This window comes from Podarcis liolepis (assembly GCF_965112155.1).
Source record: "Podarcis liolepis genome assembly, chromosome: 14".
Taxonomy (NCBI): Eukaryota; Metazoa; Chordata; class Lepidosauria; order Squamata; family Lacertidae; genus Podarcis; species Podarcis liolepis.
Genome location: NC_139569.1, coordinates 28,640,545 through 28,652,312, shown reverse-complemented (window position 1 = coordinate 28,652,312; position 11,768 = coordinate 28,640,545). Strand labels below are relative to the sequence as shown.

The following is an 11,768-nucleotide window of genomic DNA, read 5'->3' as shown; positions in this document are numbered from 1 at the left end:
CTTAGTGCACTTGTAGCCTGATCTCAGGCAGGTCTGCCCAGAAGTTAACTCCCACTGCGGTTATTAATTTTGCATGCTTACTTGGGACTAGGTCTCATTCATCACCATGGGATTTATTGAAAAAGGATGAACATTCTATAGAGCTTCAAATGCAGGAGCTCAATGAAGACTTGCTCAGCCAGTTCATTAATATTATTATTATTATCAATATTATTATCAATATGAAAGAGGACATTCTTAGAATCACTGCCTCTTGGCCCACTAACCTACCTCACAGGGTTGTTGTGGGATTAAATGAGGACGGGGAGACCCGTGGACACCACCTGGAGCTCCTTGGAGGAGGGGGGATAAAAAATGCCTCCAATAAACAAATAAACACTTTGGCCATTTGCACACAGCAGACAGGAGAACTTATTATAATTCGCTCCCATTTCCCAGCCTTTTTATTATTGTTGTTGTTATTATTAGTTCTTTTGCGAATCGTCTTCCTCACAGAAGCTCCTTCCCTTCCCTTAATTATTATTTTAGGGGTGGGGGCCAAGAGGGTGCCCCAAAACCAGAAGCGCGGAGGGAGAGAGCGAAGGGGGAGCCAGAAGCCAGGAGAGGCGAGCGAGAACCGGGAGGCGTTTTCCTTTAAGAGTTAAGAAACTTGAAACCTTGTTTGCGCAACCATCAGTGCAGCTCCGCGCCGCCAAAGTGTCTAGACTGGCACATGATGGGAGGGAGCCAATGACTCCAGCGCTCTCCTAGGGGGCCCTGCGTGTGTGTTTTAGAAGAACAAAAAAGAGAGAGGGAAGAAGTGGGGGGGACAGAGAGAGGGAGGGAGAGGCGACGAGGGTCTCCGCTGCTCGGGAGGCAGATCTCGGCGGCCCCCCAAGCCCGGGGGGCGGAAGAAGGAGGAGGAGTGAAGTCGGGGGGCTCTAGCCTGGGTGGACGCCTCTGCCCCCAGGAGCCTCGCCGGCCCTTCTGCAAGCACCCAGGGCTTCGCTTGGCGTGGATTTGCTGAGGCTGCTCCGGACCGCCGAGGAGGATTTGGGGCGCCTTTTCTCCCCGAGCGGCGGCGGCGGCGACGGCGCTTCTTCTCATGCGCCTGCTGCAGTGCTGCCTCTCCTGCCGCCGCCGCCGCGTTTCTCTCGGGCTGGGATCTTGAGTACCGAGCCAAGCCATGCGCGGCGCCGCCAGCCTGCTCCTTGCCCCGGGGGGCGGCCAGCGTCTAACTTGGGAAGGCGTCGGGGCAACTTTTTAAAAGGCGCCCCAGCCAGACGCAAAGGAAGGACCGCGGCGTCGAGGGTTTGCCAGGGCGAAAAGGAAAAAGCCTGGGGGAGTTTTGTTGCTTTGTTTGCTTGCGCGCTTGTTCGTGGAAGGACTCCCTCGCAAGGAGGGGGGCCGGCAAGCCTTCCCCGTCCCCTCCTGGCTCTCGGGGCTCCATGTAGGGCCGAGGGGGCGGGCTGCGGCGGATCCCCCGCTCGCCAGGACGCCGGCCTGCGGGGCTCCGCTCTATGCTATTGCTGCCTCCTTCCCCCATGTGGCTGCCCGGCCGGCGCTTCTGGGCGAGTGGCTGGGCCGGGCGGGCGAGGAGCCCCCGCGGTTGCTCCGGGCGCCGGCGCCGCTGCCGTCGTTGCTGGGTCTCCTTCATGCGGCCCTCGTTTGGGAGGATCTGACCCGGAGCCAGGAAAGGCCAGCAGCTCCGCGGCCGGGCGAAGCGTATGTTCAGGTCCAAACGGGCAGGGCTTGTGCGGCGACTTTGGAGAAGCCGGGTCCTCCCCGACAGAGAAGGCGTCGGAGGAGGAGGAGGAGATGGTGGTGGCGGCGGCTCCACCGGCAGTAGCACCGGCAGCCTCAGGAAGAGCCATGAGCGAGGGGGCAGCGACGGCAGGAGCCCGGAGAAGCCCCCTGCGAGCGGCAGGCGAGCGGTGACCGGCGGAGGCGCCGTCGAGGAGCCGTGCGCTTTGGAGAGGTCCATGGCGCACGGCGAGGGCGACCCTCCGGCGCCCCCCGAGGTGGAAGAGGAGGCAGCGGCCGTAGCAGCAGCAGCAGCGCTGGAGGACGCCGAGGATGGCGGCTCCGACGGCGGCCTCGAAAGGGACAGCCCGTGGTGGGCGCAGGAGAGCGACGGCATGACCGTCACCTGCTGCCTCTTCAAGGAGAGGGACGCCGACGCTGACGCCGTCTCGCCCCGGCCCCGGGAGCTGCCAGCCCGGGAAGGGCGCTCCAGGCTCTCTCTGCTGGAGCAGGAGCTCAAGGCCGTCACGTACTCACTCCTGAAGCGCCTCAAGGAGCGCTCCCTCGACAGTCTCCTCGAAGCCGTCGAGTCCCGCGGCGGGATGCCCAGTGACTGTGTCCTTGTCTCCCGCGCCGAGGTGCGCCTGGGCGGTCAGGCGGCTCCTCCGCACCTCCTGCTGGGGAAGCTCTTCCGCTGGCCGGACCTCCAGCACCCGGCCGAGCTGAAGCCCCTGTGCGAGTGCGGCAGCTTCGGCCTCCCCGACGGCCCCACGGTGTGCTGCAACCCCTATCACTTCAGCAGGCTGTGCGGGCCAGGTTAGTAGCACCGTCGATTGCCTCGGCGCCACCTGGGGCGTGGGAGGGCTGGGCAGCTGGGATGTCCTGAGGCAGTACAGGGAGGGGGACTGGAGTATTGGGGAAGGTGCATCTTCATAAAGGACCCACAGTTACACCCCCTCCCATTTGAAGTATTCAGTGTTGAAAATCAACATGCCCAGGCATCTTGGTGAAAATTCTCTCACTTGGATCTCCTTTGACCATGGTGGCTGAATAGGAGCACCATAGATAGAGCCACTGTATTTCTGAATTCAGTTGCTGGGGGCAAACGACATGGGGAGAATCTTATCACCTGTGTGGCTAAAATCAAGGGGATTGCTGCATTATGGGATCCATAATGCTGGCCTAGATCAGAGATGGGGGACCTGTGGCCCTTAGACGCTGTTGGGTTCCCTGCTCCCATGGATCACAGGATCTGTAGTTGAACAGTGTCTGCAAGACCAGCGGTTCCCCATCTCTAGGTCAGATGAATCTTTGGTCTGAACCAAGAGGGAATGATGTTTTTGCAAGTGTAAAAGTTTGCCTGGAGTGGCATAAGCAACTTCCAGAATAGTTTGCCATAGGAGGCATCTCAAAGGTGGGCAGATGGAGTTTGGTACGGATAGCCAATTTGATGCCCTTCAGATGTACATAGGAAGCTCCCTTCTTCTGAGTTAGACCTGTGTCCATCTGCCTCAGTGTAGCCCATGTGGTCCCCTCCAGATGCTGGTGTACTACAACTCCCATCAGTTCCATTGGCCAGGGATGATGAGAGCTGTTGTCCAACAACACCTGGCTTCCTGGAGATGCAAGGGATTGGGCCTGGAACCTTCTGCATGCAAAACAGGTGCTCTACCCCTGAGCTACTGCCCTTTCATACGGCTATGGTTGTTGAACTACAACTCCCAGCCAGCATGGCCAGTTTTCAGGGTCAGGGATGATTGGAGTTTGGGTCTGACAGCATTTGGAGGGCATGACGACGGCTGCCGGCTCAAACTGCCAGATGTAACGACTGTCCTGTGGAAGTTGGTGCACAACAATCTTTGTTAGTCTTGGAAGGTGCTGCAGAATTCTGGTGCCTTTGTATCTCTTTCTCGCCCTGTTTATTTGAGAGGCGCTCAGCCTGCTTTGAAAACAAGTTTTCAGTGCCAGATCTCAGGCTTGGCACATGTGACATGATGGGAACCTCCTTGGGGCAAGGACCTGAATTTGTGTGTGTGAGAAACTCTGCAAAGTGCCATGTCTAGCGATAATCTTGTATATGTAGCTAATCGTAGCAGCATAGGAAGGAACATCGCAAACTGGTTCCTCTAGCTCCCTACTGTCTACACTGGCTGGCAGTGGTTCTCCATGATTTCAGGCCGGAGTCTTTTTCCCTGCCCTGCCTGGAGATTAAACATGGGACCTGCGTGCAAAGCAGATACTTTATCACTGAGCTTCAGCCCTTCCCTGCATATCTGAGCATGTGCAGAACGGATTCTGGGATTCTGGTGCATCGTGTTGAAGTCATAGGGTGTGACCTCCAGGACGCCTAGAGCCACACAGTACCTCTCTGTTTATGGTTAACAACTTCTAGCCATTTCCTTCTTAAGCTAGGAATGTTGATCTGAACTTATTTTGTCCACCACATGAGCAGTTCAAGTTGCAGGCCACTTTGGGGATGATAAGTTTGGAATGGTGATGGTTCACACAATGCATGGAACCAGAGACCTCTCCGCTTTGCCACCCTAGGGCTGATTCACATGTGCAGGTTCTGCACTTGAAAACTTCAGCACCCAGCGGAGGCCTGCATCCGTGAAGGAAGCATCCCAGGAGCTTCCTGTTCCCCTCAGACCCAGGGCTTCCCATACCAAGTTGGTGGACACATCCCACTGCCACTCATCAAGACCTGGTTCACTTAGAAACTGCAGGCATCAGATAAAATAGCCTGCATGTGTGGATGCACCATCACAGTTCCAGGGGCCACCAAGAGAACTGTAAAATGTCGCCAGAGGCTTGCAGAAGTCAGTGGGCATCTTCAGCTTCCAGTATTCCAGCTGAGGGTGATCCAGTGTTGAGAAACCAAGTGATGCACATGCTTGTCTGAAGTGGTCCTTATTTATTGCACCACCTGTGGCAAATGGCTATTTACTACCAGAGCAGAGCAGCTTGCAGGTTCTGTGTGGCCCAGATCTGTTGATGTTTGGTGCTTGGCCCTTGGAAGTTGAACTGATTTTCCTTTTCAGTGTTGACAGGGCTGTTGTGCAATTTTGACAGGCGCAGTGTGGAAAGCGCACTGGTTAAAGTATTTTTGGTCCAACATAGTTCATGACGAATTTAAGCCAGAGACGTCTTGCTGTGCCCAGGCCTGTATCCCAACTTTTGAGAGTGAGAGATAAAAACATAAGTATAGCCCATCTACCATAGCATCCTGCTCTCACAGTGGCCAACCAGATACCTATGGAAATCCCACAACAGCATTCTCCCCATCTGTGATTCCAGCAAGTGGCATACAGAGGCAAACTGCCTTTGACATTCACTAATAGCCTCAAACTCCATGAATTTGTCTAATCCTCTCTTAAAGCCATCCATGTTGGTGGCCAGCATAATAATAATAATAATAATAATAATAATAATAATAATAATTTATTTATACCCCACCCATCTGGCTGGGTTTCCCCAGCCACTCTGGGCAGCTTCCAACCGAATATTAAAAACAATAGAGCATCAGACATTAAAAACTTCCCTAAGTTGTCTTTTAAGAGTAAAATAGTTGTTTATTGCCTTGACATCTGCTGGGAGGGCGTTGCACAGGGCAGGCGCCACTACCAAAAAGGCCCTCTGCCTGGTTCTCTGTAACCTCACTTCTCAGAGGGAGGGAACCGCCAGAAGGCCCTTGGCGCTGGACCTCAGTGTCCGGGCTGAACAATGGGGGTGGAGACGCTCCTTGAGAATATAGGAGGACAATGCACTTCATTGATGCCAAACACGTTACTAGGGGAAAAGGCCAGCTGAAGATAGTGGCCAAGGTGACACATCATGTTTAGCTGGAAACCTTGGTTTACACAAGAACATGGTGCCCGTTCTGATCCTCCCCATTCATGTTGGAAGGAAACAAAGCATGATTCCTGAAGCTACATCTGAACTGTAAGAACATATGAAGATCCTGCTGGATCAGGTGAATAGCCCATCTAGTCCACAGGGATCATAGTTTGTTTAGCTTAAGTAAACCATGACTGGTATGGCAAGAACAAACTTTGGTTTATCATTATGGTTTGCTTGGGGTACAACAAACCATGGTCCCAAGTTCTGCCATCACACTAAAGCCAGGGATTGTGGTTGGTTCCTCCTGTTATGAGTACCAAGGAGGGAAGTGGGTTGGGCTCAATGGTCCAGATGTTTTCAACTACAACTCCCACCAGCCTTGACCATTGGCCATGCTAGCTGCGGCTTTCAAAAATATATATATAAATGCAGAGATGCTTTAAGGTTTACCAGCCAAAAAGCCCTGGAGCAAAGCAAAACTGGCAACAGAGCACCTTTGCTCATATTTCAATTCCTCCCTCTTTTGGAATAGATCGTAGCTTAAATTAGGGAAAGCACTCAGGGTCTATTTATATACACAGGGATCTCTTATATAGTATTATACACACACGGACACACATATGGCACATTCTTGTTTTCTTAAATTAAAATACTGCTTTGCTTTACTTTACGCATGTCTAAAACCAGGTGTGTTGGACTGCAGGTGGTAATGCCGTACTAAAACACAGGCCTTTATTGAATAACACCCTAGTGTAGTGTTTGTTCTGTGCTCTGTCTGCCTCAAGGGTTTGCTGAAGACTGATGTCAAGCATTGTCCGAGCGAGGGCTGTTTCACACATGCATGTGCATCCCTTGACTTCTCTGATTCATGCATCTTTGCTTTGGATTTGCTGACTCTGGCAGATTTCGTGTGAAGCCTTGTATCTGAGTAGATGAAAAAGTCCCTGGGTCGCCCATTCACATGCGCACGCACAGGACACCTGATTCTTGGCCCACTTAGAAAGCTGCATCATCTCCCTGGATCAAAGGCTGCACTGGAAACCTGTTTGCTGAGTTTAAACTTTATATGTTGCTTATAGTTATTTCGTGTATGAAATGCATATCTTGCCGCTCAGTGGCCGTATTCAAAGTGACGAATGAAATCGGCATTGGTTATCCGGTTGCAAGGGAGACTTAGTTCTCACAAGCAGCTGATGAGCTTGGTAAGAGTTGTCCCTCCTCAGATTGCAGGGTGGGGCTTGCATGATTGAAAAAAAATTTCCTTGCCCACAAAAAAGCCCGAGATGTTAGGGGAGAAGTTAGGGGAAAGAGTTCTCGTCTTGGCTTCCTTTGTATCTCCAGGGAGTCTGTTTTTTTGTTAAGGAACAAAGAAAATTTCTGCCTTATACTGGGTCAGGCCATTGGTCCATCTAGTTCAGTATTGTCTACACTGACTGGCAGCAGCTTTTCATGGTTCAGGTTAGGGACATTTCTGGCCCTACCTAGAGAGATTGAACCTAGGACCTTCTGCATGTAAACCAAACGCAAGGACCATTTTGTAGGGCAAACCTCCACTCTAAAGTGGTGCAATTCAGGTCTACCTCCTCACCTCCTTCTTGCAAAAACTGGGACAAAGTTTATTTCACAAGGGGTAAGAATAGCTCAAAAAATGTATGGTGAAAATCGAAGCTTGCCTACTTCTTCATGGTTGTCCAGGGCTCTCCTGGACCCTTCCCTGTGCGACAAGAGGTGATGTTGGTCACAGTAATGTTGGTCACAGTGATATTTGACCTGGGGGAACCGGGGTGTTTTCCTCCCCTCTCCAGATCACTGTCACCCCGATCAACGCTCCAGTCATTGCTTGGCTCTAAACAAGGAATTGTGACCCGACATAGGGAAGCTATCAGACGCATTAGTCCACCAAGCTCTATATTGTCTGCACGGATTGGTAGCAATGGCTCTCCAGGGTTTAAGGAAGGGTTCTCTCCCAGTCCTAACTGGAGATGCTGTTGGGGATTGAACCTGCAACCTTCCGCATGCAAAGCAGATGCTGTGCCAAACAGCTGACGGGAATCCTGTTCAGCCGCCCATCTGGCTGCAGACATTTCCCGGGTATGGTCCTCTACAAACTTTCAAGCTAGTGTAACCGATGAGTCCAGTCTTCATTCAGATCCCTCCTGCTATGAATTCTGCACCTGGCCTAAAGCAAGTTCTTCTCTTGCCAGCCTCAGAACTGTAAAATGCAAATGGAGGCCTACCGTACAGGGTTGTCGTGAGGATTATAACATGGGAATGGATGGAGCTCCAGAGAATCTTCGTGCTGAGTGTTTATGGTTATTATTTTCAGAGTGTTCAGGACCAGAAACATGGGTGCTGAATTCTGCATCCAGACCCAAATTCTGCGCCTTTTCTGTGCTTGTGTGGGAACCATGAAGCCCCAGGTGTGGGAACCCTTTTGCCACTAATCCAGAATGAGTGCAAGTGGAGTGTTGGAATAGGACCCTGGGAGACCAGGGTTCACATTCCCTTTTGCCTGTGAAGCTCACTGGGTGACCTTGGGCCAGTCCCTATCTTTCAGTGTAACCTACCTCGTAGGGTTGTTGTGAGGACGACTGCGAGAACCATGTATATTACGTGAGCTCCTTGGAGGAAGAATGGGATGTCAGTGTACAGTGGTGCCCCGCAAGACGAATGCCTCGCAAGACAGAAAACCCGCTAGACGAAAGGGTTTTCCGTTTTGGAGGTGCTTCGCAAAACGAATTTCCTATGGGCTTGCTTCGCAAGACGACAAAGCCTTGCGAGTTCCTGCGGGGTTTTTCCCCCCTTCCCCCCCTTTTTCTAAGCCGCTAAGCCGCTTATCAGCTGATCCGATCAGCAGATAAGCCGCTAATAGCGCCAATCCGTCAATGGGCTTGCTTCGCAAGACGAAAAAACCGCTAGACGAAGAGAATCACAGAACGGATTCTTTTCGTCTTGCGAGGCACCACTGTAATAATAGTCATAGAAAATCTGGACAATCAGCTAGACAAAACATGGTATTAATTTCCTTCAAGACAGTAACCCATTCTTCTGCTTCAGGGGCTGTGAGGTGGGCTGTCTGTACCTTAGTGGCTGAACACTAGCTTAGCAGGCTCAGTCCTCGCTATCTCCAGGTAGGACTGGGTAAGGCCCATATTTGTAACCCTGGTAATTCCCTGCCAGTCAGAGTAGACAGTATAGTGGTACCTCGGGTTACAGACGCTTCAGGTTACAGACTCTGCTAACCCAGAAATAGTACTTTGGGTTAAGAACTTTGCTTCAGGATGAGAACAGAAATCGCGCGGCGGCAGCGGGAGGCCCCATTAGCTAAAGTGGTACCTCAGGTTAAGAACTGAGCTAGACGGATCAGTGGTCTGACTGGTTTGAGACAGTTTCCTATGCCCATATTTTTACCTGCACCCCAGGGTGGGTTCCTGGGTGTCCCAGATGAAGCTGGCTGCGGTCCCCCTCACCTTTGCACAGTTCTCCCAGCTTCCTTTAGTGGAAGTCTTGAGGCATCAAGAGAGTGCAGATTTCCCCACTGCTTAAAACCAGCAACACCTGTTGATCCCAGCAGAGCACGTCAATGGATGGTGTGCTCCAGGCAGCAAGGGGTTAACATTTTGCATCAGGGGCTGCAATTTGAGGTGGGGTTGGGGGGGAAAGAGAGGCTGGCTTCCCTTGGCTGGCCCCCTTCACTCCCTGTGGCCATGGGGTCTATAGGATGCCAGGAGGGTGAAGTAAGAGTAGGCAGCCCTTCTACTCCCTGTAACTTAATACAGAGTAGTGCAAATGAGATTTCTCCCTTCATCCCTAAACACCATCTTCTGTGCATTCTTACTGTGTGTTTTTGAAAAGGGCCGTGTTAGACAAAGTTTGGCGGGATGGCGCCTTTTACAACCTGGTGTCCCCCCCCAGATGTTTTGAAGTACAGTGTTGTTGTTGTTTTTAACATCCAGGATCCTTTCCCCTCTTCTGTTGCCATTGGACCAAATTCACACACAAACGCCACCATCCATTTCTGCTTCCATCAGAGGAATAGTTAGCGTTCACCAAAGCATTTTGGAAGGAGGAGATCCAAGATTCTCCCTTATCTCATTCTTCTGCTCTGACAGCAGGCGCTGGAAATGTAGAAATCAAGACCAGCAAAAGCAAACAAACAGCTTGGTGGCATTTAAAAAAAATATAGATCCACTTTGTTTGAGTTCGATTCCCAAAGGGGCTTCTGCGAACACGTGTTAAATTAAGCAAAACTCTGTGGGAAGAAAAGGCTGAGCAGGCTTTGGGCTTGTTTTCCCAAGACAGCCCTAAGTAAATTTGCACAGGAGTAAGAGCCATCACACAAAGAAGTGTGCTGAACTCTCATCGCAGGCTCCTTCTCTTTAGAAAGGCAAATTTTGCCTTGCCTGTTTTTGCATTTTTTGTTTTTGGTGGTAGTAACCGTATCCACAAAATTACTGCCCTTTCGGCAATGCCGAAGGAGACTTAACCTTTTTGGAGGGGATGTATAGAAAATCACTGGTTTTCTTCAGGCAAAAGAAAATGGGAGTTAAAGAGAAACGCACAAACACACAAGTCTCTTTTTCTTTTGGCCTGGCATTATCCCCTTTCAACCGAGATCAGTTTCAAGTTGTTCTTAAAAAGCACCCCCTTCCTTCCCCCCTCCCTCCCTTCTTTTCCTTAGCAGGTTCCCCCCTCTTGCTATTTAGGTGAAGAAGTGGTGATAATATGCAGTTTGCATTTTGCTGGCGCCAGCCTGACTGGCAATTTATCTGACTGCCTCTCTTAAAGCTGCAGTGCCCCTTTTCCTAACTTCTGGTGTTTTTTATTATTATTGCAAGTTGGGGTTTTTCCATTTTTTTAAAAAGCAGCAAAACCTGCCTTCCTGTTGAAACTCCTTAAGAGAAGGAAAAACCAGCTCTACGAACCTGAATTTTCTGTTGCCCTAACTATAGAATTCAGTTCACGTAGAAATTAAATTGTCTAAGAAACTTGACTTGGAAAAGGATCCTAGATCTTGTTCTTTGGTTGACAGGAACAAGACAGGAGTCTCTCTCTCTCTCTGTGTGCGCTTTTCTCTCTCTTAATTCTGTTCTGCGTTGCTGCAAGGGGAGCGGGGAATCTCCCCCCTTTTTTTGGCAAGTCAACTTTCCTTAATTTCCTTAATTCTCTTTGTTTTGCAATCCCCATTCACTTTGGATCTTTCCTACAGGGAGTGATGGAATTTCTTTCTCTCGAATATTCTCTCTCGAATATCACTGGAACACGGAATACCGTGTTCTTTGTAACAAATGTGCACTGACTTTGTGTCCAGGGTTTTGGAGGGAAGCAGCTGTTGTTGAACACCTCCCAAGAAAGAGAACCCCCAAAATGCAGCTTTAAAAAAATGTGACAGTGTTGTTCTGGATTCTTTCCGCAGCAGTGTCAAAACTCTACAGAGGACTTTCTTGGCTCCTAGAGAAACCCCATAATTTGTCACCCTTTGGACCTTGGAACAGGGTATTTTCAGGCACCTCTGAAAACTATAGTTCCCAGGTTTCCTTTGGGCTGGTAGGATGAGTTGAAATTGAAATAAACTAGTTGAAAATTTCTTTTAAAAATTTGAAGTGTTGATGCCCTTCCATAGTGTGGTTCCCTCAGCTTGCAGTCTTGTTTGGAGCACCAGTGTTGAGAGTTAGTTGCCCTGAAATTTCAAGTAAACGCTCAGTTCTCATTGTACACTGATAAGGAATAGGGCTGGACAATACAGTAATGGGTTTTCAGTACAGTGGTACCTCGGGTTAAGTACTTAATTCATTCTGGAGGTCCGTTCTTAACCTGAAGCACCACTTTAGCTAATGGGGCCTCCTGCTGCTGCTGCGCCGCCCCCGCACGATTTCTGTTTTCATCCTGAAGCAAAGTTCTTAACCTGAGGTAATATTTCTGGGTTAGCGGAGTCTGTAACCTGAAGGGTATGTAACCCGAGGTACCACCGTATCACGATATAGCACCAGCTAAGCATCGTGATATATCAATATATCACGATATCTGAAATAAGAACGGAAATACACAGAGGCGAACAGGACAATATCCTGGTAACTGCTACTACTGTTTGTTCTGCCGCCATGAGGCCTTGCAGGCTACTACTGCTACTGCTACCAGCTCCCGTCGCAGCCACGAGGACTTGCAGGTCACCACTGATTGTGCCGCCATGCCTTGCAGGTTGTCGC

General features: G+C 50.4%; 1 protein-coding gene across 1 annotated transcript in view; it reads left to right on the top strand.

Annotated features, from left to right (window-relative positions):
* Positions 1–668: 668 nt before the first annotated feature.
* The window catches only part of SMAD6 (SMAD family member 6), a 56,319-nt gene continuing 45,219 nt past the window's right edge, over positions 669–11,768 (top strand). Inside the window, exon 1 of the mRNA XM_083475146.1 lies at positions 669–2,538. Within this exon, the coding sequence (XP_083331272.1) occupies positions 1,707–2,538 (832 nt within the window). The 5' untranslated portion in view covers positions 669–1,706. The remainder of the gene's footprint in view (positions 2,539–11,768) is intronic.